This window comes from Montipora capricornis, chromosome 10, assembly GCF_036669925.1.
Source record: "Montipora capricornis isolate CH-2021 chromosome 10, ASM3666992v2, whole genome shotgun sequence".
Classification (NCBI taxonomy): domain Eukaryota; kingdom Metazoa; phylum Cnidaria; class Anthozoa; order Scleractinia; family Acroporidae; genus Montipora; species Montipora capricornis.
This window is the reverse complement of record NC_090892.1, coordinates 50,967,987-50,995,486: the sequence shown is the minus strand read 5'-3', so window position 1 is coordinate 50,995,486 and position 27,500 is coordinate 50,967,987. Positions and strand designations below refer to the sequence as shown.

Below are 27,500 nucleotides of genomic sequence, written 5' to 3'. Positions count from 1 at the left end.
TCGTTAGGGGACATCCCTCTGGGATCCTGGGAATAAACTTGGGAAAGAACAAGATGTCAGACAATGCCATACATGATTATATCAAGGGAGTTCAATGCTTTAGTGGTTGGGGAGACTACCTGGTCATCAATGTTTCATCTCCTAACACCCCTGGTCTGAGGTCATTACAAGGTAGAGAACAATTAGCAAAACTTATAGATGAGGTAAATAAAAAAAAGAGTTTGTGTTTTATAAGAGTATTTTACTGTTTCACAAAAAAAAGACAATTTACTATGTAGTTTTTCCATTGCCATTTAAAAACTGTCATCTCTTCTCTTCTCTTTCCTTTTTAAGACATCTTTCAATTTTACACTGATTTCCCTCGTACAACAGTATGAAGCTAGAGGTTCTGCGGGTTCTGCACTGAAAGTCTGTGTTAAGTTTATAGCCGTACAAGATATGTATAAGTTGGTTTGTGTCAGAGTTGAGCAAATAGGCCTTGAGAGCATTCATCATGCCTTGACTTGAAACAGTGACTACAATATAATTTTTTGTTGCTATATATAGAGTAATACTTTTATAATAAAAATTGTGAATATAAAAAAGATGTAGAGTTAAATCATAGCCATTCACAAAGTGAAATTTTAAACAAGGAACTTTCTTTAGAACCTCAAAATTCCAGTCTATGAAACGTGTGCACCTTTTGCAGGCCAATCTATTGTTGGTATCTTGGTGCATTTATTAAACACAGTTAGGTGCCATTTGCAGAGAAAATTGTGGCTGAAGAATTCAAATGTTAGCAACTTAACTTTTTCAATAATTATTAAGATTTTGCTTAATTAAACTGCAATAATAATAATTATTCCTTTTGCTTTCCTGACTGATCATGTGGGCTTCTTATTGAAGACTTTTGAAACATTAATAGGTATTGACAGTACGTGATTCTTTGCCTGCAAACGTGCGTCATCCATTATTGGTAAAGATTGCTCCAGATCTGAGTGAATATGATAAGGAAGACATTGCTGCTGTAGTTACAAGACAAAAGGTTTGTTGGACAAATGCCAATTAGGGCAACTCTGTTGTTACAGGGTAGTCAATTTTCCAGCTTTACTTTTTAATAATGGGCAATGGTGGTATTATTAAAGCTGAGTGTGTATCCCATTACTTGCTATTCTGGACATAATTGATTGATTTGGGAGAAATAAACTATTATTTTCCAACGTCTAGTGACTCAAGAACACTTGGAAGTCAGCTATGTGTTTTTGTTTAAAGTCCCTTGAGAATTCAAAGAAAAGTCTGCCACAGAAATTCCAGAGGAGAGAAAGCAACAATGGTAGCAAGCGTCATTGGAGGAGGGGGCAGGGATAAGAAAAAAACATTTTCCCTGAGAAACCCTGTTAAAATAGAGGTCCTTGAAATTTCCAAATTTGGCCCTTGAAAGTCCTTGAAAAGTCCTTGAAATCAATGTTTGGTCTGGAAAAGTGTACGAACCCTGGCTACAGTACATGTATCATTAATTTTTCTCCTGTTTCATCTTAGGGTGGAGTAGATGGCCTCATAGTGACTAACACAACTGTATCCAGACCAGAGACCTTAAAAAGTGCAAACAAGAATGAGACTGGGGGACTGAGTGGGAAACCACTGACAAACCTTGCAACGGCCACTGTGAGCGACATGTATAGGCTGACAGGAGGTTGGTGGCACTTGTCATTGAGGTCAAAATTATATGTATGTGTTACCTAGACTCTGTTTTAAATCCTTGGGTAAAGCACCTATTATCCTATGATCCAGCTGCACTCTAGGTTCAAGCAAATACCCAGATGAAGAGGAAATAAAATGAGAAAGAAAACAAAATGTAAATATTCTTCTGGCATGAGGACAACATTGACTCGCCTTTCTTACAACACAAGAATTTATTAATCAAGTTGCCTATTTTTAAATAGGCTGTAATTTGAAGGTACTTTGTAAGATATGTACATGTGTATGTCATGTCATTTTAATAAAGGTAAACTTGTAAGTGCTACAAAAAAGGTCAGACTTTTAAAAACCCACTTACTGTTCATGAGAGTAGGAAAGATACAGTAATTCCTGGTGTGGACTTGTTAGGCCTGTATTTTATAGGAAGTTTCCAATGGGTGGGTGGGTAGCATTCAAAATTTAATGTGGACTGACCGCAGCTGCCTAAGGGGCCTATTCATGCATCGTGAGGGAAGCACATCTGTTGCCTGCCTTTTTAGCTCATTACGTATATTGACTTATTTTTAGGCAAGATTCCCATAATTGGTGTTGGAGGAATATCAACAGGCCAAGATGCATATGACAAAATCAAAGCTGGAGCATCACTGGTTCAGCTTTATACAGCCCTGGCTTATGAAGGACCTCCCATTGTGAAGAAAATCAAGAGAGAACTTGCTGAACTCTTAAAGTAAGATTGATACTGGATTCTGTATCCTATTAGCAGTTCATGCTGAAAGTAAAGGTTTTTTGTTTTGCACCCTTGATGTTCCAGGATTAACTAACAACTAAAACCCGGAATTGTTCCTACAAAAAGCCAGGCTCTACTATCGTCAAATTTCCCATTTCCTTAGTTTCTTTTTCTGTGGTCCCCTGTTCTTGCCCCACTACATCCCTTTCTTGCTTCCAGGGCACAACCAGTGCTCTTCCCATGCTCAAAAAATTCGGTTGTATTCAGATATACAACCAGTAGTTAGCAATCACTTTACTTATCTCCTAGAGTGGTATTGAACTGGCAAGGCTTTAGCCATTTTTATTCCATTTTTTCTCGACAGGAGTGATGGTTTCAACTCGATAGAAGAAGCTGTTGGCATTGATCATATTGGAAAAGACAGATGACCGTTGTAGCTCTAGGATTAACTTTGGTTATTTTGAATTGAAATAGGGTTATTTGTAATATTTTATTATTATTTGAATCATAACACAACATTATTTTCCTTCACCAGTGTCACTGACATGCCTACTTGGCATAGGGAAATGATTAATTAATAAATTATCATTACCCCTTTTCTATGCACAAGAACAAAAGAGCTATTACTGACCGTTTATTTCCTCAAAGGCAAAAGGTGTTAAACTTGAAGACGCACTATAAAAGGGGTCACTTCACGCTCTGCTTTTGTTCAAATTCATTCAAGCACACGACTGATAAATTATCCAAGATGGTGATCAACAAACAGCAACATAGAGACGGAAGGCCTAAAAGATATTTTTAGCGCAAAAAAAGGGGACTGAGACTGGGGATTAAAAAAAGAACGACAGGTAACATTTTATAACATATTACGGACACATTGCCCTAGGGGGCTTTTTTATAGCACAAATTATCACAGAGCTCAGTTGCATCCATGGTTGATTGATAAATCATTTGCATGTGCCTAAGGCACCACGCCTTTTATAAGTGTCTCTTCATGTTTAAGTAATAATTATTGTTATACTCTATTGTCTCCCTACCGAATTGGAAGGAGATGTCAAAATGATCTGTAAAGTTGTCAAATACAATTATGATTTTCTTTTTACAGTGCATGTTTAATAAAAGAAAGAAAATGTTTGAACTCTTGAATACACTTTTAAGACAGAGTACCGTGCTAATAATTCAGATTTGTGTTGTTTTCCTAATTGAGTACATACAATCAAAGAGCTGTGATCATCAATGCCCTATGTCTTTTGGTCTTGCTTCTTGTGAGTTGCAAATGCTCTGTAAAGAGGAAGGATGAGAACAGGCTTGGATCAGCAGTCAAGATTGATCTAATGTAATGCTGTGATTGGCTTTCATAAAAGTCATCATATTTAATGTTGATAACTCGTAACAGTAATTCAACTGACAAGCCTGAGGTCGACGGTGCGCTCATTTTACTCCCCCCTCTACATCAGTGCTCCGTTTTACGGGTATTTAAAGCTACTTAGCTACACGGAAAGGAAAGAAGTCGAAACAAGGATGTGAGATCTGGGAATCAAACTCAGGACCTCTTGCCATCCTTGCTCCTTGCTCCTAGCTGGCAGGAGAGGCAATCTTGATTTGTTTGTTTGTTTGTTCTTGTTCTTGTTCTTGTATAAAAATAAAGTGGCCAATATTAAGCCATCTTGACCTCATTCTTGCTCAATAATGTAACTCATAATATATGTGTAACTGTTTGCTCCAAAGAGTCGAGAGAGGAGCAAGTGAGAATGCTATTAAAGTGAATGTACACCACAATCTTTGTATTAAGGATCTTACTGAATAGGAGTGAACCGATTCAGGACTTCAACGGGGGTTGAACCCGGGTTGAACCCGGGTTCAACTCCCGTTGAAGTCCTGAATTTTTCAGGCTTCTCTATGCAATTGCAAAAATTGCGCTCATAACTGCGAAGATCATAGCTTCACTTGATTTCATATCCGCAGTTCATATATGATTCATTTCATATACCATTTCATCAGTAGTGAACCGGTTGTGCCATACGTACATTGTACTAGACTGTAAGCAAATAATTATGAGCTTCTGTCAAAAAGTATTGATATTGTTACCAACTGTATGGACAGTCATTTTGAGCTTGGGCTGCGGTACCAATTTGTTTGCGTACTAAGCAGTCCATAGTTATTTTTTCTGTGATATTTATATTTAAGTTGCTGTACTCACAGCTTCTATATGTTTAACCCTTTGTCGCCTGAACACTCTCTAACGCCAGACGATTTTACTCGTCAATGCCCATTAAAAAAGTCTTCAACTTTAAAAAAGTTTACTCACACCACCCACTCTGCCCTAGAAACTACAAGTTCCGCCGGAAAATAGCCGTTACGTGTAGCCGTACTTACCCCCCCCCCCCCCCCCCCCACGGCTACCCGTAGGCTACGCAGGAAAAGCCCTGGCCCCAGTTTTAAAACGATGGTTAGCGCTATCCACTGGATAAATCACTATCCAGCGGATTAACACTTGAGTTATCAAGTGGATAGTGATTTATCTGGTCCGAGTTGTTCAAAAGGTGGATAACGCTATCCACCGGATAAATCACTATCCATTGGATAGCGCAATTGGTTTTGCTTGTGTTTATCCACTGGATAGTGATTTATATGGGCCTGGTTGTTCAAAAACGGATTAATGCTACTCCCAGATGAAAAATTTACCAAGGAGTTTATTTCTCTACTCCCAAATGCTGTTCAACGCTGATATTTGGCAAAACTTTACATTAGAGGAAGTCAATTTTGAAAAACAAAAAAAATCAAAAGGAATTTTAACAAAAAGTTCAAAAAATGAAACCAAAGTTTACGCTAATCCTGGATTAAGTTAATCGGCTTTCCAACAACCGGGCCCCGGTGGATAGCGCTATCCATCGTTTGAACAAATGGGGCCTGGAATCTAATGATATGGCGGCCATTTCGAATGTACGACACCGGGTTTTTCCAAGAATTCGGTGGAAGTGTCCTGCATGTTTACAATCAGTGACTCTTACTACAGCTTCTCAAAGTTCCTCCCAGTACTGTATTAATTTGGTCAGGTAGGATTGGTGCTCAGAAATAGTTCGTAGACAGCACACAAAGTGATAAACTTGTTCTGCACTGTTAAAATAGTGCAAATATCATATCTCATGAGGTCGTACCGTTTTGGTGATCAAATGGCGTTTTTTAAACAGGAGGCTTGACTACGAGAATTATTTATGTGTTTTGCTTCTCCCTAAACGTGTCCGAGCATCGGTATTTGCTGTGAGGGCTTTCAACGTCGAACTTGCGCGGGTGAGAAAGTTGCACTTGAATATTGTTCCACTGGGGTGGGGAGGGTGCATTCTGGGGATATCTGACATGATATTTAGAAAATACCTGTGGGTAAAGTTTACCCCTTCCTTTTGGACGAATGGTTATCCTTTTTCAAGAAATTAAGTCACATAATTTTGCAGTCGTCCATATGTAGGACAGCCGGGTATGTTCCCCAAATAAGTGCCAATCTGTTCAAAACTTCCACATCCCCTCTCGGGCCATACCCAAGGCATTTGACTACCTTATTTGCTCGGGTAGGGGGATTAAGCGTGGTTATGACGGCAACAATGATACTGATGATGAGTCAAGGGCAATGCTGATGGTTTGTTGATAGCAATAAAAAATCCTGCAGATTATTCCCCTCATATACAGTTAAAGTACAGCATAAATGTTTTGGTACAGAGTCTATTCAACATTACTTTTGTTGCAGCCGGATATACATGTAGATGCTATTAAACTAGCATGAGGTCCATACTCTGAAAATATCGGTCAAGTTCCTTTTTTTGCAAGTTTCAGACTCTGTCTGTAAACTTGCCAAAAAGAAATGAGAATAATCTTTTCCCAGCATGGACCGAACAATCTAGTTCAATAGCGGTTTTATTATAATGGCTCTCTTAGGGCCAAGTCGCACTAGAGCACAAAACTGTTTACTTATGTCAAAAATCTGTCATCACAATGAAAAACCAAGTGCGACCGGTTTGTCCACTGAAGGACAAAATTTGGTCGCAGACGGACAAACTTCAAAGATGCCGTCGACTACCTCTGGAGCAGGCCAAACTGAAACAAATCTTAGAAAACAATAGCGAGGGTGTCTTGATTCGGAAATGATTTGACAGGTGATATGTAGCAGAGTCTCTATGCGATAGACTTCGCGGTAAAATTGATAACGTTCTCATTTCGCAACAACATGAGGCCTTACATATTCAACGATCGAGGAACTCCCAGCCCATCTCCTTCTACCACGAGTTCTGACTCGTTGCAAGAATCCTTTCAGTTCAGCGAAGACGGCTCAATGCCGGGATCATCTTAAACTTTTTTGCGCCGTACATCTTCGTCAGCCGAGAACATTTTGAGATCCCTCGTGTCGTGGTTTGTGGATGGACAGAATGGTGTGATGTTTTGTTCACATATTTTGTTCTCAAGTGCGACTGTAGCTTTCCGGACAATTTTTTTGTCACTGGCCGATTTCAAGTCAGATTTGTCCTGAACAAATCTGAAATTGCCCTCTAGTGCGACTTGGCCCTTAAGCGAATTTGCCTGCTTCTGTTAACATTAATGGTTCTGGAAAGTAAAATTCGCACTGGAACTCCGACATGACTAAATAAAAGACAATGTCATTTCTTGCAATGTCCCAGAAAATGGGAACAGTTTGGCAACCCCCATACGCTGTTTCATGACCAGTCCATCTTAGCAGTCCTTATTTGCAAAATTTGGACCACTCAGAGAACTAATTCTCCTTTTTGTCTCGGACCTGTTTGCCTATATTATAATAATAAAACACATTTTACCATCTCTGTCAATAAAATTATTAAAGTGTAAGTCCTGTGGGATTAGGATTCCCAAATACCATAGAGAAATTACGTGTGGTGATCGAGGATTGAAAGCAAGTAATCGTCACAGGACTGGAGTAGGTCTTGAGGAAATTGTTGTTTGTCTAGATTTTTATAGATCATAATTTTGCTGGTAGGTTCAAGATGCTGTAAGCGATCCAAACATTGGGCGAATGAGGCTACAGTTCTGGAGAGACTCTCTGGATAGCATTTATCAGGTAACATGCTGTTGAGGTTGCTAAATTTATACTACCCTCTATTTCAAGGGAAGCCCTAATTTTTGTGACCTATTATGAAGCCAAGATATGACACTAATAATGTTATTGTTCAAGGTAATTGGTCTTCCTTTGGCAAAGAACTCATCAGCATCTTAACAGAACCCTGATCACGACAAATATTAGTTTACCAAAGATTATAGGAAGTGTGTAGAGAACTGTACCACTGGTCTGGACCCTTTAGAAAATCTGTTTAATGTTAGACAACTACTCAATATGTCTTCCTTTGTTCAGGATAATCCTCCTCAACAACCAGTTGCACTGGAATTAGCTCAGGTAAGTTATTCTTTGCAAGTGATTCAAAAGCCATATTTGGTGAGGTAGCACCTTGATGGGTGAATAACTGGGGAAATCTTGTGCTGCAAGCTTGTAGGGAGCAAGGTTGGTATATAGTGGTGAGAATTCTTGCCTCCCACCAGTATTGACAAGATCATGGTTTCAAGCAATTGCTATATTCCAGAATTATAAAATCTACTTATAGTTTTATTTAGAACAGGGTTCTCAATAGAATTTTTAACAGCTGTTACTGTGTCATTTTCAGTCATAAGACTGCAACTGATTGACAAACTGATTGGGGAGAATAATAATTTTAAAGCTGTAACACTTGCAAGTAGCACCTTTGAGAGGTGTTACAGGTTATTGGTTCAATTGACAACCCTGTGGAGCTTGTTCTGTTCAGACTACAAAATAACCTTTGCTCTCGACAACGGTAATTAATAACTTTAATTATCTGACGAAACTGCTAGCACACACTTCGCATAATGACTACAGTTCTTCGAGCGAAAGCACATGTTCTGGTACCCCATAATATTAACACAACAAATATCCCCAGTAGGGTGGTCACATTACAAGTCTAGTCTCACAGGGGGTCATGATGCTCTTCCACAGCGGGTCCTGGCCCTGTCCTGGACAGAGCTTTTAACCCATTCCCCCTTGGGAGTGAGATGTAACAGATTTTACTCTGTCTAACGTTACAGACAATTTTACTCATCAACCGGGGAAGTCCTAGGGCATTTGAGGTGTCTGACAAATTTATGGGTAAAGCTTACATGTATAATTATTTTGAGCAAGATTTCAAACTTTCAAGCCTACAAATGTATCTACATGTAGATGTTATTGGGAAATATTTCTGTTACTGCATAGACATAGATGCTTGATACAAGCTGTAATACATGTCATGTAGAAGTATACGGCAGTTTTGACTTGGGGCTTGCAAGTGTCATGCATGATTAGATCATAATGATTTTGCTGTAAAATTTCGAAAATCACACTCGAATAGTTAATTTTGTTTTTAATTTAGGCGGTCGCAAAACACAAACTTACAAAACACTGGTTCACCAGGCTTGTAGATGCAAGGGTGAGTGTGGCATTTACTTTATCCAGCTTTTTGTCTCTGGGGACGAACAATAATTTTGCTCTGCTTAAAGCCTTGCTCATGATCAGGTATTGCATTTTGTCGGTAATTGTGAAGAAGAGCTCCCCAAAAACCTGTTGGCCGCCTGTCGACGTTTTACTCATACTTTTCGCGTAGTTTAGAAGCAATAGACAAGTAAATGCTTACGATCATTTTAGTTTGCCCCGCCGACAGGTTACTGACACGTTACCGACTGGTTGCCAACAGGTCACCGACTGTCAGCCAACACTTTGGCCTCAAACATAACACAAACTGTCGGCCGACAGTCGGCCGACTGTTGCCCAACAGTTGGCCAAAAGTCGGCCGACAGTTGGGCAAAAGTCGGCCGACTGTCAGCCAACTGTCGGCCGACGAGGTTTTTGGGGAGCTCTTCTTCACAATTACCATTTTGTCTTTATTCTTATCAAAAAATGCTTGTGACATTTCCATGTAAAAAAGAACTGTGAGGCCTTTTACATGTGGAGTAAAGCAAAGGAGTGAATGTGAATCCCGGACTACTCTAAACAGCAGCACATGACATTTGAGACATTGAAACACGAGTTAAAGACATAAGCATAAATTATTATTACAGACAATAACTATTATTATTATTCAACTGTATTTGGTTATTGCATAGGAAACACCTGAAAAACTAGAGTACAAATATTCCATGATATTACAAAAAGTACAGTTAGTTATTGTAAACTTGATTATTGTAGGTTAAAGTACTGGTTTGGCTAGTTTAGGTGCTGATGTTTGACCCGTGCTTTTCAGGCACAAATCTCTCACAGGTTCTTGGTTGTTTACAACAATAGTTCACTCACCTGCATTAAAAAGTGGGCTCATAAGAATACTCAGAGATACTACAAAATTATCTAACAAGATATCTTTGTGCTGTGTACACAAATAAAGGCTGTCAAGGCATGATTGTCATGGCAGGGGCAGATCTAGTGGCAGGAGGGTGCAGGGGGTTGTCCCTCCTCTTCCTCAGGGTTGTCGCTAAGCGCCGGTTGCCGGCGAATTTCACTGGCTGAAAGAGAGCTTACCACTGGCTCAAATTGTGCTGGAAAACAAATTCATGTGGTAATTTCCGGCTTAATAAATAAATGCACTGTAAGCCTGCTTAGCTTTTCCTTAGCTACACCCCTGCTTCCTGAGATGATAATAATTGGAATTCTGCAAAAAAAAAAAGGAAAAGAAAAAAATTTCACCAGTCAGCTTCGCCATTCCTTAGTGGTGCACCCCTCCTAAGAAAAATCCTCGTTCCGCCCATGCATGACAAATAGGCAGCACTATAGCCCACAGATACAGAGGCAGTATGAGAAATATGTAGGAACAGTAACATTTGCAAAGACTGATTAAAAACAACAGTATCATCCATGATTGAAGTGTTTTTGTTTTCTTTGAATAGGAAAGAAACCTTGCTAACAGGCCTTTTGAAACAACAGAAGCTTTAGAGGACCACAGTGAAAACACTGTGTCATCAGTGCTCTATCTCATATTGGAGTGTTTGGGTAAAAAAAAAAAAAACAAAAAAACATTGGAATGTTTACAAGACTTAATTGAATAAATTATTGTTTATCTCGGAACCAATGGCTATCACATTGGGTGTTGCCAGAAAATAATAATTATCATTTCTACCCTATCAATGAACAATAACGTATTATATTTGCTTTTAATGTCCTGATCTGTGCAATGACATGCACTCAAGATATCACTGGACCTGTCATAAATTTAACTTATTGACATACATTGGAGAAATTACTATAAAGCCAGGAAACACATAGCTATTAAATATTATTATTGTTTAAGTACATGTAATCATGTGCATTACCTGTGACCTTCGATCATAACATCAACTTAAGCTCAGGGGTTGTGGTATTTCATTGATAATAAGTTATATTCTTCATTCAGGAATAAAAGATGTACAGGCTGATCATGCTGCAAGTCATCTTGGGAAAGCAATGGGAGTTGTAACATTATTGAGGGCGACACCATTCCATGCAAGTAAAGGAAAAGTGTACTTACCAAATGACCTTATGATAAAGGTAAAGATAAGAAGTAAAAAATCTTTCAAGCGGGACTGTGACTTTATAATTCTGTGGTTAGTTATTGTCTCTGCTGACCAATTAGATCGACAATCAAAGGCCCTTTACAAACCACCAACAACAAACAAGTACGTATTTTAACTGGTCATTAGGACTGGGTTGCACTAGTGTCTCAATCATGTAATTTATTTTTTGACACAGTATAGATCGAGAAAGCTTTCCACTCAGGTAGAGTCTCGTTCACAGTGGATTGAGCAGGTTACATGTCATCTAGTAACAATTATGGCTTAACATTTCTCTCTGTAAAGTGTAGCACTAAAAATAATTATTGATAGAGTCAACCAAAATTGTACAGCCTTGCAAAATCAACCAGTCTGTTCTATTGTGTTATTTGATTTTTAAATCAAATAATGCAATAGAACAGACTGGTTGATTTAAAAATGATGGCCAAATACCATGGCCAATTGCTTTGTCTCTGGCCAGCTGGAACTCTCAAAACCTGAATAATTATTGTTATGTATTGCTCTGTTTTGATTGTGTTCCATTGGCCCTGAAAAGCCCTGAGGAGTTGTCAATTAAGTATTATCTGTACTTTATTGTATTGTACTTTTAAATTATTTTAATTTTGTTCTAGACCAGTGCAAGTAAGCCTGCCAGGCCTCATCAACATAAATCTTTCAGTATAAAAGGATGATTGTTCTTACTCTTACTTGTAAATGAGGATTTGTGGACTATTTTGCACAATGACCAAGGAATCCAACAACAGCGGCTAGTTCTGAGTTAATTAGAAATTATGTTAGCTTTGGATAATCCTGGAGCAAATTTTTAGTTGAAGTTTATTGCACTTTCCTCTGCTTGTCTTATCTTTTGTTTAATGTTGTATTTTTTGTAGCAAAAGGTGTCACAAGAAGACATTATCAGAGGAAGAACAACACAGTCAGTTAAAGATGTAACTTATGATCTGGCCAGTTTAGCTCACACTCATCTGGCAACAGTATGTATTCTGTCTCACTTTATAACTCCATGTTAAAATTAATTCACAATATTATAGTCTTTTACAGGGTTGGACATTAGCACTCGCCCGCTTGCCCAGGCAAGTCTCTAATTAGTGTCGGGGAGCGCAAATCATCAACCACTTGCCCGTTTGGCGAGTACGATTTTTGTCGCCAAGAAATTATTTAAATTACAAAATAAACACTGCTTTTTGCATTACATTTTGCCAAGAAAATCCCTAAACATAAACTTGCCATTTCTATTTTACAAAGTTTTATATTCTGAACCGTCTAATAAACTGGCGCTAAAAGGCAACATTGGGCTTCGTAAATAGACAGATTATATGAAATATGGCTTCCTGGTCAGTGATACTGCTGGTCAATATCGAGCCATCGGTGACCAGGTAAACATGGCGCTGTCACAGCGTTTTGTGTTCCCCTGTGATATCTGTTTCCCCGAACACTGAGCACTAGTGCTGTGTGTTCCCCCTAGAAGGCCTTTATATGTGCTGGTATTTTTTACAGGTCACAGGTCATGGTTTAATTAATACAGAAAGTATCGTAAAAATGCTTAAAAAGCTAACCTTAGGCATAATTAGGCCTAAAACAAAAGTTCATATAGGCCTAAGATTAGTCTTTATGAATGTTTAGGATACTTGCTGTATTCATATTCTGCTATCATATTTATCGTTATGGCGTGATTACTTTCCTTTTTTTTTCATATTTCTCTTTGTTTTAATGTATTTTATAAGTTGGCAATTTTGAAGGGAACACGTAGCACTGAAATCTTTTTTGGGGAGGGAAGGGGGGACACACAGCACTAGTGCTCACTGCGTGCGGGGGGACAGATAACACGGGGGGACACAAAACGCTGTGCCAGCGAATTAAGACCGCTCCTGAGAAGAACACACACGTTTACTGGCAAACTGCAGGGATCTAACGAAGATTCATCATGAATAAAAAAATCAATTTAAAATATAAAGCAAGTGCCTCCATTGTGTTTTCTTAGGATTCAAGGTCTTTAAATAGAATTTTTCATTGAAGTATTAATCCTCAGTCTGCTACGTGCTTGACGACGTTGCAAGCGAATTGTTTTCCCGTACTTTCCCAGCACTCTGATTACTGCATGTTGAAACTAAAACAGACTTTCTATTTACTTTAATAGCCTTTAAGTGTTGAAGTAAATTTCAATGGTATTAAATAGTAACAATGAAAGATGACTAAATTGGTGGGAGAGATTTGGGGGTTTGGGGGGGCAGGGGGTGAGTGAAAACTGATCCGGGTGAGTGCATTTTGAGGGTCACTGGCCCCAATGGCGAGTACTCTCAAAATTAAGTGTCCAACCCTGCTTTTAGGACAATAATATTATATCTTAGAATGTTTCTTAGAATAATATATTTCTTAGAATAATATTATAATTGTAACCTGAACCTTATTGTAAACTGGGCCCTAATTAAATGTCGACACTACTTGTTGACAAAATGGACAAGCTCAGACATTCCAACCTCTTTTGAAGGAAAATAAAGCAAGTATTTTTTAGCGCCAAAGCCGCTCACATTATAAGAGCCTAAAGTGCAAGCCTGTAGAGGGGTCTGGGGGTATTTCCTGCATTTTACATGTTTTTTGTAGTATTCTTTAAGGTAGAATACTTGTTTACCATTTTTGGAGCTGCTAAGTGATGTATTAGACTGCTGGCCTTATGAGTTTGTACAACACGGGGTGTTCAATGGAGAAACTTGGCGAGATGTTATAGAATAAGAAAGTGTAATATGTAACGTTTTACATTCAGATTGCAAGAAGAACACTTAAGATAAGCAATTTTTTCCTTGTTCTCAGAATTTTATGATAAATCGGGAAAATCTGATAAAAATTGGGGGTGGGAGGCGCCACATCAAATCGGGAGAATCCTGATCAAATTGGGAGGGTTGGAATGTCTGCAAGTGATCCTCTCACAATAACTGGACAATTTAAGCAATTATTGTCTGTTGCACACACCTGAAAAATTCAGGTGGCTCTAATGGGATTTGAACTATGACCTCTGTGATGCTACTGCAATGCTCCAACAACTGAACTATGGCTCTAACTTGTGGTCCTGTGAAAGGACTCATGACAATGAAATAAATTAATAATCATGTAGATTTGAATTGTGGGTTATAGATGAAATCGAAAAGTGATCCTTGTACTTATAATAACTGGGCAATTTAAGTAATTGTCACTCTCTCCTTGACACCTAAAAGAATTAGTTGCTTCAATGGTTTTCAAACCCGCTACCTCTGTGATGCCAGTGCATTTGCTCTACCAACTGAGCTACTGTACATGAAGCCACTCAGCTGGGAGCGTGTCAGTTTGTTTGGTTTCATGTGTAGTTGAAGTATGGTCTACGCGAGATTAACCCAGCTCAACTTGATATGAGATTGAAACCTGGTGCGATCAGAAGCGAATTGAACACCTCAAACACTGCACCAACCATCTTCCTTTAGAGTTGCATGACCACCATCTATGTGAACTACAGTACTTTATGATTGTCTTGCATGCAACTTTGTGGCTTGAGAAGCTCCTAAAAATTGATCAAGCAACAGTACCACGCCTTTTTAACCCCTTCCTTCCCAAGGGTGACGCTGCTTGATTTTAACTAGTAAGAATATTGGTGAAGTTGAAGGATTATCTGCTTTGAACTTCAGTATCTGTACCTAAAGTGACGCCAATCTCTGCTTGGCTAAGTCTCCTCAAGTGCTCTTTTAACTTCAAAGAGTGTGACATGACATTTTTTGGCATTACAGGCAAAATCATTGAAATCAAAGGCACCAAAATCAGGATCAAGAGCATTTCTTCCAATGGTGAGACAAATGTTACTGTTACTGACAGCTTGATCATAACAGAAGATCAGACAAGACACTAATGTTAAAATGCAGTGAATATAAAGTAATAATATTATTTTCCTTTTCTAATTTGCCCCTCTTATTTGGGACTCGAACTTCAATAAGGAACATGTCACAGATTGAACTATTAAATCCTGTATTCTTATATTCTTAGACTATCAAGAACATTAACTTGTCTAATAAGATAAGAAACAAAATACCTGTCAAGGCAATGGCTCACTTAATGTCACCAGCAGATTAAGTATAATGTGGCAACAACCTTCTACATGTGTTTAGTCTTCCCTGGTACCAATTCCTAAAGATTAGCCCATTGACTCCTGGGGGTTCCCCACTGACAACTAAAATCGTCTGGCGTTAGAGTAAAAAAAAGTATAGCCAGTTTGGGCCGGTTTGGGTATCAAAGTGTAAATACCTTTGGATTGCAGGTGCTTGTCTGATTTTCATGAAACAAAAGAACTGCTCATAATTTCCTTTCCGTATGTGATATTCAGTGGGTACCTGTGAAAGGAGAAGTTCACTCTAAAATGACAATCCTTTTTTATCAATTAATAGAAAGTTCATGAGGAAAACAGCTGTTAACCAAACTTTCAATCTTGAAATAGCTTTCTAACCCTGTGAAATCCTTGTTAAAAATACACACGCGCAGACCGCCATCTTAGATTATACTTGACGTCATTGAGCTCAACCTCGGGTTTTGCGGGAAGCTTAATGAACACATAAAGCTGTTGAGATTCCTCTTCATATTCCAGTCATGCCTTTCTGTTCAGCAACATAAATTGCTCCAAATAGGTCAGACGGACGAAACAATGTTCATGTTGTTCACATTTCTGAGAAAAAAGTGGGATCACCTGAGATCAATGATGTCATGTTTAATCCAAGAAGGCACCCTGCATGTGTACATTTTTAACAAGGATTTCAAACAGTTAGAAAGCTATTTCAAGATTGAACTTTTGGTTAAAAGCTGTTGTCCTCATGAACTCTCTATTGATCAATAAAAAGGCCATTGCCATTTTGGAGTGCTTTTCTCCTTTTAAAGTTTTTACTGACAGCTCTGCTTCCAAGACCTTTATGGAAAGGCCTTGCTCTGCCTCATTATTCTCACTGCAGTTCACACTTTTCTTACTGAAGTTCAGTTATTAAGTAAGAATGACATGTTACATAAATTTTAGTGTGATTTTTTCCTGTTTGTGCAACATAATCACCTTCGAGTTATTTTTGTTCAATTTTGTTAGGTACCATGTCAAGCCTATCTGGAAAAGATTCAACAGGTAGACTTCAATATTTTTTATCCAACTCTAAGAGAACGAAATCATCTTTTACCATTACACTTGCTGAAGCATGCATGGACAGGGTTGTGATGGTCAGACAGTGTAATTTTGTACATTTACTCCTGGAGGATATCAAAATTCAGTGGACAACAGGCTTCCACTATCGCATTTTCAACAGGCACCTTGCAAGATCAGAACCAAGTTCATTCTTTTTACAAGAAAGTGAGCACTAAATTTTGGATATTTGATTGCTAAGGACAAACTTGTAAGTTTGCTGGCATCACCACAAACATGCTGGAGGTTTTGAAATTCGTGTATTCTGAAATGATTGAAGTTCTAGCCATTTCTGACGAAACTAGCCTACAGTATGGATACTTTCCAGATTGACAGATCATTGAGCTCCCAAAGAAGCCTTAATCTCCAGGGGTTTGGTTAATCTAATAGGCACCGGTGGTTTAGTGATGCATGTAGCTTATTGTTGCAAGTGTTGTCATAGAGTCAAGAGATGGAATTTCATGCAAGATTGATGGTGACGGTAACGAACTGGTTTAATTTTCGTGGCTTGGACAATATTACACTTCAGACTTCAACTCTCAATTCACCAACAACGGTGAATAGGGTGTTATGATTTATACTAATTAACCTGTCTTGAAAACCTTCTGAAAGTTTACTATGTTGGGAACATTATAGGACTGTACTATATTAACAAGATTAAACCAATTCTAAAAATAGCCCAGGTTGTACAGCAGTGTTCGGGAATGTTGTTTACATCAGTTTGAGTTCGTTTAATCCAACTGTTGACACATCACAACCTATTGGCATGAACGAGCTAAGCCAGACATTAATCACAAAGCAAGCATTTAAAAACCATGGGCCAAACCAAGTTGTGTGAAGCCTGATTAACCCTTTCAGCCCTAAGGCAGCCCCCGCTAGTTTTCGAGTCTGACAGTGTACCTCTTGGGAGGGAAATGGTTGTTAACACTAATCAAGGTGTTAATCCAATTTCTTTCATTACCTGTTTGCAACAATCATAATACACAGTATTCAACAATTTCAGTCTGAGCAGTGATAGAGTCTGAGCTACTAATCGGGAGGTGGTAGGGTTGACTTATTATTTCCAAGCAACTTCAAGTCAAATCAAATGGATCAGCTAAGATACTTAGATACTTACTGTTGCGGCAAAGCCGTGAAAAAAGAAAAACTTAGAAAAAAAGTTCATTGTAGGCATGTTTCTTCACTTGTGAATGAGCAAGTACAATTTGATTATTAAACCTATTTATAAGAAAAATCCAAACTTCTTTTTCAGTTTTTCTTTTTTTAACGGGCTTGGCATGACAATAAGTATCTAGTAAGTATCTTAGCTAATAAATTTAACCCATTCCTTTGTCTGCACATTTCATTAAAGGAAAGAAGAGGGTGCAGCTGATAAAATCAGAATCCCCAGAGTTGAAAAGAGTGATACAAAAATTATTTGCTTACTATCAAATCTTGTAATGGCAACTTCTCGGCTTTAATAAGACCGTTTTTAAAAAGGACTTTTAACGGCCTACAACTAAATTTTCAGCCACTGAAAGATTGAAAAATGTTTTTTTTATGTCCACGCCATCTTCTTGTTGACACCATCATGACCCTTAGAACTCAAATTAACTGACATCCAGTGCACTTAGTTCTTAGCACGGTTGACAAACAAAACTTATAATAAGAAGTGCCGGTAAACAGACAACTTGAAATGTCAATAACTCTATGCAAAAAGGTCCAAAACAACTATTTCACATAAAGCAAGTACCAGTATCAGAACTCCAGTTTTAAATGTCAAGGCAATTAAGATAATTATTAATTCTAAATCTTTCCACCAAAAGGTCTCTTAAAGTAATTACTTTGTACTCCCTGCAGGTAACTCTTTTCACCTGCTTTTCATTCATATTGCATGTGAAGATATTTCCTTTGGGGAGCAGAACTAATAGTTTCTGTCAAACTTTTTCTTCATGGTAGAAAAATATTCAGTACCAATTTTATAGTACAAACTGAAACAGATATTATCATTTAGTTGCTCCATGATACATTGAGACCCTTTTTGCACAAAAGAAACATGTTTTGCTGTCTGGTAAAGGTGTTATTACAAGGTGACTTAATATGTAGAACATTTGAGTGGTACTTGAATCAATCCCCAGCATCTGAACAGAAGTTTCTTTTGATAAGAAACTTAAGTTAGTAGTAAGGGGTCAGCGGGGCAGAGTGGTTGGGCTGCTTTCCTAAAAGATTGGAGATCATAGGCTCAAGACTCCTTTTGATAACAAACTGAAGTTGCTGCTGGTAGACTCCGGGTCAATTTTTTGTCTTTCCTGCCAGTGGGGATTCTGAAAGGTCGTTCAGTTCTGCTGTATCATTATAATATCAATTTTGTTACATCAGCCCTGAAAGGCTCCTATGGAAAGTGGTCAATTAATTTGATTTGCACTTAGAATTCCTCTCTCTCTTCCTTTTGCACAATTGAGAAAAATAAACAAAATAATGTATAGATTTCTGCAAACACATCTACTCTCTTGCTATACTATTGTTAGCTGGTGTTGCAAAATTTAGACTGCCATTGAAAGTAATGAGCAGTTTATGTATAATTTTTGGATTTTGAAGTCAAAGTGTTTAATTCAAACTGTATAATTATTTGCTACTAATTTCATTAGGTCTTAAAATGGAAAAGGACTAGCAGGTCAAATATGCTTGTGCATATTTTCTAGTCCATTCTCTGGCAATTCTGTCAAATACTTCTCTGTCCTTTTCACAGAGGTAAGCAACTTCAGGTTCCATTGATATTTGACAATAAGGATCCGACATTAGGGATTGGATGCTAACCAACACCTTGGGTATTGTTAAAGCTAAACTCCAGTTATGCTGCAAAGTGTCCAAACCGATGTCACCATGATAACTAACATTGGGATGATAAATCCTTGTGATAAACTTTACAATTGGTGGTCTCATTGGGTAGCTCTTGGGAATTTCCAGGTGCAGAAAAAACAGGCCCTCTTCATAAGGACAACTGGGTGGGCCTTTGATTGATGCCTGCCAGTAAGACAAACTACTGTCCAGTGGGCATGCACAGATTCCCTCTGGGGGATCCATTTTTAATCCTTTTAGCTCGCTCTTAAGCCTTTTATTCCGCCATGAGTTTATAATATCATCTTCAGGGAAATGCTGCAAATATAAAGCAGAAGAAACTTTATTTAAGCCGAAAAAATAATCTTTGCTACTTTTCAAACGTATGGCCAACTGGCTCAGTGATTATCAGTGAATATTCACCAATAATCACTTCGCATTCGGTGAATAATTGTTAAATAATCAAATCATACAGCGGTTTTCAATTGAGTGTCGGAAGTAATTAGAGAATCACTTTGGTTTTGCATTACTTCACTCAGTGATTGGTTCAAAGTTCTCGTGCCACTTTTTCAACCAATCGGAAGTGAAACCAAAACCAAACATTTTCCCGTGCTTTCTGTCGGCTACGTGTAATTACTTTGAGTTTTGATTGGTTTACTGGATTGTCTCCGTCCTTTTTGATTGGCCAAAGTAATTACTTTGGTTTTGGTTTTACGACACTCATTTGAAAACCGCTCTAGTAGCAAATCATATTGGAGGTCATGGGTTTGAATCCCATTGAGGCTGCCTGAATTTTTCAGGTATCTATAAGAGACAATCGATGCTTAAATTGTCCAGATAAATGTGGGAATCACTTCTTACTACCTTTTGTGCAAATGATAAAAATATTGTAAGATCATTGCTTTACAATCTCTGACTGTGTTTCTACTAAAATAATTTGTATGTCATGCTTACTTGAACACATCCTTGCTCAAAACATCTCCTGCATGTAACACCTTGTAACCTGGTTAAAACAAAGGTCAACTTTAGAGATATACCTTTAATAAGTATAATTTGCATTGCCCATCCTCACTGCATGAGATTTTCTGCATTTCCACCAAGCAAACTGAACGGCTAGTGACCTATCTTTTTGGGGGCATTTTTATTCCCCTCATTCTGCTCCAGTGCCTTTAATAATGCTTTAACCCCTGAAGAGGCCCAGCCTCATTGACAAGTAAAATCGTCTGGTGCCATAGTAAAATCTGTAGGTGCCACTCTTTGTGGAAGGGAAAGGGTTGTAACCCATTGACTCCTAGAGGTTCCCCATTGACAAGTAAACTCATCTGGCGTTAGATAGTCTGGCTGGTTCAAAGGGTTAAACTTTCAAATAAATATGTTTGTGAGAGAAAAGAGTCCATACTTTGAGTTACTTTTTAACTCGGAAAATGGCAAAGCCATTTCAGAGTTATTGGAGGGGAGCTGGATGTCACTCCATCCATCAGATTCTGTAAACATTTTATGTGTGTCTGTTGACTAGTGCATAGCTCTTGCACATATATTGGCTTTGTGTGGTAGTAATGGAGGGCAGTAACTTACATAATAATTTTTGCTCGTTTGATAAACATACACCTTTCTTCAGTGCCAAATTACAATACTGTAATAAATATTAAACTAGGCTGCCAAAAACATACAAAATTTAGGAAGTTAGGAAATTCAATATAGTTTCACTGGAGGGCACATTTTGAAATCAGGAATGGAACTGGACTTTGAATTAAGGAATTTTGGAACAATGTTTTATTGGAAGGAACTTTTAGAACTGGACCAGACAAGGACTTGGAATCAAGGAATGAAGTTTTCGGATCTTGTGTGCTGAAATGAAATCATTGTAATTTTGGAAACTCAGATCGACAATTTTGATTTTGCTAAATGATTGTTTTATTAAAGGAAACAAGTGAAACTGTGGGATTTGAACAGAGTCTCTTAAAAAAAAATCTGAAGAAGTACATGCTCCTATCCTCAAGATTGTGCTCAAAGATTTTTCTTTCTCTACCCTTATCCTTTGCTCGAATGCACTTCATTAATTTGGCTGAGATTACTAGTAATATTGATTATCATTAGTGCGAAGGGACAGCATAATTGCAGGTTATAAGGTCTGTGTCAATTAACTGTCCTCTGAACATCACTGTTAATGAACATTCTTACAAAAATTATAATTGTTGCTGTTACAGTAGTTACAGTCGTCACAGTTTTCACCACTGGTACACGATACATCCACTTCTTGTTTGAGTCAGATATGCTACCAACCGTAACCTAATATGTATGTCATGACACTGAGCCAAACAAAAAATTCCTGACATTTTTACTACATTTAAATTAAGAGTAACTCAACACTCATCTTTGCAATACCCACACTATTATTGCTGCATGAGATTGTCAATGACCAATTAATTAGTGTGAACAAGCTCATTCCTCAGGTCTCTTCTCTCCTCCTGTGGGGGAAGGGAAGAAGAGAGGCCCTTAAGAACGAAATTTTACAGTTGTTTGCTCCAGTCACTCAGTGACTTTCATGTACCCTATAAATGGCTACGAGGCTGCCAGTGACCTCATATAAATTCAGACCTCGAGCTCACTGCTTTTATCATGTAAATTGAGTTGTCGTAATTCTTATTAGTTTGCCTTGACATCAGAAAAGCACAAAGGTATGCACCAAAACTGGGTCACCGGCAGCCTCACTTCCATTCTTAGGCCAGATAACTGGCTGGAATAAATGTGATGTTGAGGAAGGGAAAAAATCAAATCACTTACATCTTTATGTACAGTTTCTGCCAGGATTTGATTGTTTTCTTTGATTTAAAAAGTGGCCACCTTGTAAGCACGTGCTGGCGCCACTGGTTGTGTTCTCCTGCAAGTTCATACCACCAATGACAAACTTGACCCACCATACATAGAGAAATATCATCCAGGAAGGAGAAAATCATGAGAAGAACTAACAAAAGAAATCAATCAATCAATCAACATATTATTTTTAGTATAATCTTATTACATAGGTAATTATTGAAAATTCTCTGTTGTGATTGGTTGTCATTGAGGTGATTATTGCGCTATAATCACCTAAGTGGTTTTTTAAAGTGGCCGCAAGATCGGCCAAGATTTTGCAGGTTGCAGGTTGAAATTTACCGTGACTGTTACATGAATAGCTAACCTTGGGCCTAATTAGGCCTAGAGAAACGTTTTTAGGCCTCATTAGGCCTAAGGTTAGCTATTCATAATCACCCATGTAATTAACAACTACTCAGTCACCTCAGGCTTGGTGAATAAAAACCGAAACGAAATTCACCGATATTCACCTTGCCTTCGGCTTTTAATACATTGTTAAATAATAAGGCTGATTTACAATATTTGTTACCCACAACTAGCATAGCTGTTTGAGTTGGGTGACACTAAAACATAATAGAATGAGCTCAATAAATAAAACAAGAAAAAAACAACAACAAAAACTGATGTACGTATGAATATTGACAAGATTCCTAAATTCAACATGCCATTGACACAGTAACCTGAATGTTTGCTTTAAATGGCACTGCATTGATTTGGCTCCATGCACAGGTATTAGAGACAGTCAGATCAGAGGATGAGGGCAACTTCGAGTAAGAGTTTTCTGTACTGAGCACGAGCATTAGGTTTGGAGGCTAACATTTTTCAAAGTGCACATGCTCAGAATGGAAAATTCGAACTCATAGTCGTCATCACCAAAATTTGCTTGGCCCTTCACAGGAGAGGTCCTATACAAAAAGGTGACTCAAATCAAGAATCATGAGCACTGTCAGGGATGGTGCAGTGGTGAGAGCACTTGCCTCCCACCAATGTGGCCTGGGTTTGATTCCCAGACTCGGCATCATATGTGGGTTGAGTTTGTTGGTTCTCTACTCTGCACCGAGAGGCTTTTTCTGCGGGTACTCTGGTTTTCCCCTCTCCCCAAAAACCAAAATTTGATTTGATTTGCGTTAACTTGTTAATTTCCCCGATTAGTGGCTCCAGCACTAGAAGATTGGACACTTAAATAAAGTTCCTTTCCTTTCCTTTCACTGCACAAATCTCTTCTTTTAAGCTATAAGTATCTTTTCCTGGACTTTGTTTACACCTTTTGACTACAAAGGAAGCTGGGCTATACACTGTAGATCCTTGCAAGTCTTTATGAATGTGTGAGGCAGACATGATATCTTATCACCAATCCTGGCCCAATTTTTATGAGCCTGAACAGTATAATATAACAAATAATTATACTCTTACTGCCTTAAAGTCCACCTACATACTGCCAGGCCATTTTTAAATTTCTGTTGGCTTACTTGCAGCTTCAAAATCTTTTATAAACTAGTGATTATAAATTATGATAGTCTGATTTGAGTGCAATCTGTCGCCCTAATATAAAGTTAACAGTGAGAGACAGGCAACCCTGTTTACAGGAAATTTCATTGGTAGTTACTCCTCCTCCGCCTGAAAGTGAAACTTACAGATTTTTACTCTTATGCCAGACACTTTTACTCATCAATTCGGATGCTTTAGTTGTGAATGGGTTAATGAAGAAACTTCATTCCACAGTATCACAGTTTGAAAAAGCCTGAAAAGCCAAAAGAAAAGTTGTTTGTTGGGGGGCAAAGAGTTTGTGGCCAGGATCAGACTTGGTGCACATGTGCTGCGGCCACGCCAAAACGCAGACTGCAGACTGTGCAGACCGTGCAGACCAGGCGTAAAATATGGCATTACCCTCACTATTATTGAGAGCTAATTATAAACAGGCTCACCTGAATGTTATTTAGGCTTAATTAGGTTAAATGAATGTTATTTAGGCCTAATTCAGGCTAACCGAATTTTCATTTTACAGACGGTCTGCAGTCTGCGTTTTTCAGTGTCCCCATGTGCTGTGCCTTAAGGCACAGGCACTAACCTGGACAAACCCTTTGTTGGTGCCAGACGGCACCACCTCGAGAGATTCTTTCCCCCCATTACTGAGTATGGAGAATGCTAAAAGAGGGAAATTTGGCCTAGGTAATCAAAATGTTCAACATATTGTAACCAGTTAATATGGGCACCAGCTGTCTAGACACAATCTATTTTGGTGCCTGTGCTTTGTCCAAAGTTACCTGGGAAAGGGTACTAGGATTCCCCCTTAAGGTTAGGGTAACTCTAGTGCCAGGGTTACACCATCTTCCCATGCCAAGTTATATTACATTCCGGTAAGTGTGAAATGCAGACTGAGGTTATAATTTAACTGTTGAAAAAGCCCAAACATCTACATGTTCCAGCACTCGGCAAAGTCCCTTTTTGACTTGTGGCTGTTTCTGCTTCTAAAGGTGGCCTCATACACCACAAGCCTTTTTAGAGACATCACCGCCAAGCCGGCCACTTCTACTGGAGAGAACAGGACAGCCACAACACCGGGGACTTTATCCCCTACTCTTCTCAAATAGTGTTTGGGTTCTTTAACGTCCCACAGGGAACTTATGAACATAGAAGACATTTGTGAGACGGGGCCTACGGTTTATAGTCCTTATCCAAGAAGACTTGAAAGTCTAACCATTTGCAGATGAAATTACAAAGGCAGCACTTTCTCCTCAGTTATTTTAAGATCCTGAGTGTTGATCCGGCCGGGGTTCGAACCCGCGACCTCCCGCATGACAGCCCGATGCTCAACCAACTGAGCCACTGGTGTGCGGTTAGAAACCCATTAGAAATGCTAACAGTTAAGCCTAAATATTGTTTTAGGCCTAATTAGACCTAAGGTTAGTATTTCTAAGGGGTTTGGGCTTTTTCAACAGTTACGTTATTACCTCAGCCTGCATTTTACCCCTGGTCTGCAGTAAGCAGTCTCCATTTTACACTAACCGTATTGCATTCATTACATGGGAAAAGAAATATGTGGCCAATTAGGCTACTACCCTGACAACAAGTTTACCCTCTCTCCTGGTACTGCCTTCATCGTTGCATTTGACAGTCAGTGATAACTTATGAACGCAAAGCTTACTTTCTGGTGGCAGTGCCTCAACCATATCATCTTTGACAAGATTTAGTTCATTTGCAAGACGTTTAGCTACGAGGTCTGGTGCGCGAATTCGTTCATAAAGCGATAAATATGGCAGCTTATATGTTGTCGAGTCATTTTCCGCAGATCTGGTCATTACTGGATCGTTTCCTATCTGCAGCAAAGGGCTTTCGCTTTCGTGTTCGCAGTCATCTGATTCCACCAAACCAAAACCTGCAGATGAAACAGTGACTTCTCCATCTTCAACTTCGATAGACTGCGACTGAGAAACCACCTGCGAAGTTGCACATTGCTCTCTTTCGGTTTGTCTTGTGCGAATTTGCGAAGCGTCGGGATACAGGAAATCGTGGCATAATGCACAGTATGGTCCGAATTCCGTGCTGTCATGCTGTATTCCACATATGTGACATTCCTTAAATGAGATATCGAACTTTGAACACATTTTACAAGCCCCTTCCTCTTCTTCGTCACAATGCTCATAGCTTCCCTCTGCAGTGTCCAAATTCGTTTCGTCCGCCATATTGTTTACATTGGAATGGGAGTGGAAGATGGGAATGAGAAGAATGGGAATTGAGAAAATGAAATATTGTGGGTGGGGGTTGATCCTTTATCCTGTGACGCATGTTCTTCACTATTCTTTCATCACAGAATTAACAGGAAAAAATCCTGTTTTCACTTTAAAATAACTAATATTTACTTGTTTATACTGTTGATCCCTTATCACGAAGAAGTGACGTAGCTTCTTCTTCTTAACGTGCGACCCACCTCCCTCTCATAAAATTCTCGTGATCGTGCAGTGTAAGAAATAAGAAGTGCAGGTATTAACATGAAAATGAATATGTTAGCGTAAAATCAAAAATGTTTGTGCAAGTGGTCAGCATATAATTATCAAGAAGATAGTCCCACATCCGGTTCTTGAAGGTTTCTAGACTTGGGGTCAGCACAACAGAATCTGGCAGTTTAATTGTTTAATTCACAAACAAGTTCACATGCCAGTCTTACAGAAAGTTGGCAACTTAACAAACATCTACAGTGCAACACAGCACAATTCACAACACTTAATACAAAAGTAAACTACTTTTCATGTCATGCTTTTAGTTAATTTAATTTAAACTATATTTATAAACTAACGCAACAGTGCTAACTACCGCTCCATTACATACTAATTGCCACATTTTTCTTTCTGACCATGAAGGCCTCTTTTTATGTTGTTGCTTTGATTACACCTTTCATTACAGTTAGAATCTGAAGTTCAAGTTTCAATCCAAGGTTTCATTGTTCTACCTTTCTCATATAGAGCAACCTGGGTGAATCTCTCACAGTACACGTTGCTTTCACAATGACTTACTAATTTTCATCATTTTTTAGTTTCATCTTTCACGGTTCTCCTACCCTTGACGGTAAAGGGGTTACCCTAACATTATCAACCACAGGAAAAAAACAAAACTAGTGATGAAATTAAATTTGAACTTCAGACTCTGCATTAAAAAAGGACAACTGTTTCTCTGCAACTTGCTGCGACATCCAGCAGGCTTTCACAACCTCACAATGAAACCTAACAATCCAGGAAGATTTAAGAAAAGCAGTGGGATAGCAGGAGCAGGTTTGGTCAAACCCTTAAAGAACTGAACTTTAGAAAAGCTGTCCTTTTTTTCTACAAGGTCACAACAGCAGTATGTATTGTTCACTTGGAATAAGATTTAATTAGAGTGGTTTTACATTCTATTTTGGCTTTATATGAAGTCATCTCTTATCTGGACCGACTAGAAAGTTACAAAATCCTGCGCTTCAGTTTAGAAAACAGAAGGCTAACAATACGAATGTTTCTCCCTATTTATAAGAATAAAATTAAAAGGCATCCCAGTCAACTCCGAAAATGATTGAAGTTACAATAATTAGATGAGATGTTCCATGCAGTTTCTTGGGAAGTGCATTTACTGCCTTCATTTTGCCACTTCACTAAGTTCAAAATTCTGCCTCAAAGTTAACAACCCCTGCATCTAATCAAAAATGTCCCCTTTGCTAACCCAATGTTCCTAGGTGCGAGACTTAATAAGGCGCTTTCCATTTTGACAGAACTGACCCGCTAGACCAGGCATTTGGCAGGACTAACTCTACAAGGCCTTCAAATTAACACACTTTGAGGATGATATATACTCCTTCAGAAGAATGCAAGGGATTATCATACAAGTGTTCCTTCAAATTGTTGCATTTTCTTTGCAAACGGACAGGTCTGGCCGGCCAGTTCTGACAAAAGGAAAGTGCCCTTAGTAGATTTTACTCTGACCAACGCCAATAGATTTTACTCATCAATGGGTGGCCGGTTAGGAGTCGATATGCTGACTTAAAATACTAAACATGCGAACATACGGCATTACAACATTATAGAAATATATACACAAGGTTTCTTGCCGATTCAAAAATTCTGCAAACATTTTAAAAATTTAAAAACATCATTCAAAGGAGAATGCTTTGGCCATTAATTTAGA

General features: G+C 38.5%; 4 protein-coding genes across 6 annotated transcripts in view; 2 read left to right on the top strand and 2 right to left on the bottom strand.

Annotated features, from left to right (window-relative positions):
* The window catches only part of LOC138021382 (dihydroorotate dehydrogenase (quinone), mitochondrial-like), a 7,581-nt gene extending 4,042 nt beyond the window's left edge, over positions 1–3,539 (top strand). The window contains exons 4-8 of the mRNA XM_068868246.1: positions 1–203; positions 905–1,024; positions 1,519–1,672; positions 2,245–2,404; positions 2,769–3,539. The exon at positions 1–203 is cut by the window's left edge and continues 59 nt beyond it. Of these exons, the coding sequence (XP_068724347.1) occupies positions 1–203; positions 905–1,024; positions 1,519–1,672; positions 2,245–2,404; positions 2,769–2,832 (701 nt within the window). The 3' untranslated portion in view covers positions 2,833–3,539. The remainder of the gene's footprint in view (positions 204–904; positions 1,025–1,518; positions 1,673–2,244; positions 2,405–2,768) is intronic.
* Positions 3,540–5,305: 1,766 nt separating this feature from the next.
* On the top strand, positions 5,306–17,174 carry LOC138022268 (NADH dehydrogenase (ubiquinone) complex I, assembly factor 6-like). Of its 2 annotated transcripts, XM_068869361.1 has the most exons (10): positions 5,316–5,460; positions 5,596–5,695; positions 7,404–7,484; positions 7,776–7,817; positions 8,842–8,898; positions 10,346–10,448; positions 10,849–10,982; positions 11,875–11,976; positions 14,755–14,811; positions 16,086–17,174. In XM_068869361.1, the coding sequence occupies exons 1-10, from the start codon at positions 5,330–5,332 to the stop codon at positions 16,209–16,211; spliced, it is 933 nt and encodes a 310-aa protein (XP_068725462.1). In that variant the 5' UTR covers positions 5,316–5,329; the 3' UTR covers positions 16,212–17,174. The 2 variants fall into 2 exon arrangements, with proteins under 2 accessions (XP_068725463.1, XP_068725462.1); XM_068869362.1 differs by lacking the exon at positions 5,596–5,695 and having other exon boundaries at positions 5,306–5,460.
* Positions 17,175–17,607: 433 nt separating this feature from the next.
* On the bottom strand, positions 17,608–25,765 carry LOC138022266 (uncharacterized). Of its 2 annotated transcripts, none has more exons than XM_068869359.1 (4): positions 24,925–25,765; positions 21,777–21,957; positions 19,947–19,995; positions 17,608–19,310 (listed from the first exon to the last, which is right to left on the bottom strand). In XM_068869359.1, the coding sequence occupies exons 1-4, from the start codon at positions 25,529–25,531 to the stop codon at positions 18,822–18,824; spliced, it is 1,326 nt and encodes a 441-aa protein (XP_068725460.1). In that variant the 5' UTR covers positions 25,532–25,765; the 3' UTR covers positions 17,608–18,821. The 2 variants fall into 2 exon arrangements, with proteins under 2 accessions (XP_068725460.1, XP_068725461.1); XM_068869360.1 differs by having other exon boundaries at positions 24,994–25,759.
* Positions 25,766–25,964: 199 nt separating this feature from the next.
* The window catches only part of LOC138022265 (uncharacterized), a 19,638-nt gene continuing 18,102 nt past the window's right edge, over positions 25,965–27,500 (bottom strand). Inside the window, exon 5 of the mRNA XM_068869358.1 lies at positions 25,965–27,500. This exon is cut by the window's right edge and continues 472 nt beyond it. The gene's annotated coding sequence lies outside the window, so the exon portion shown is untranslated.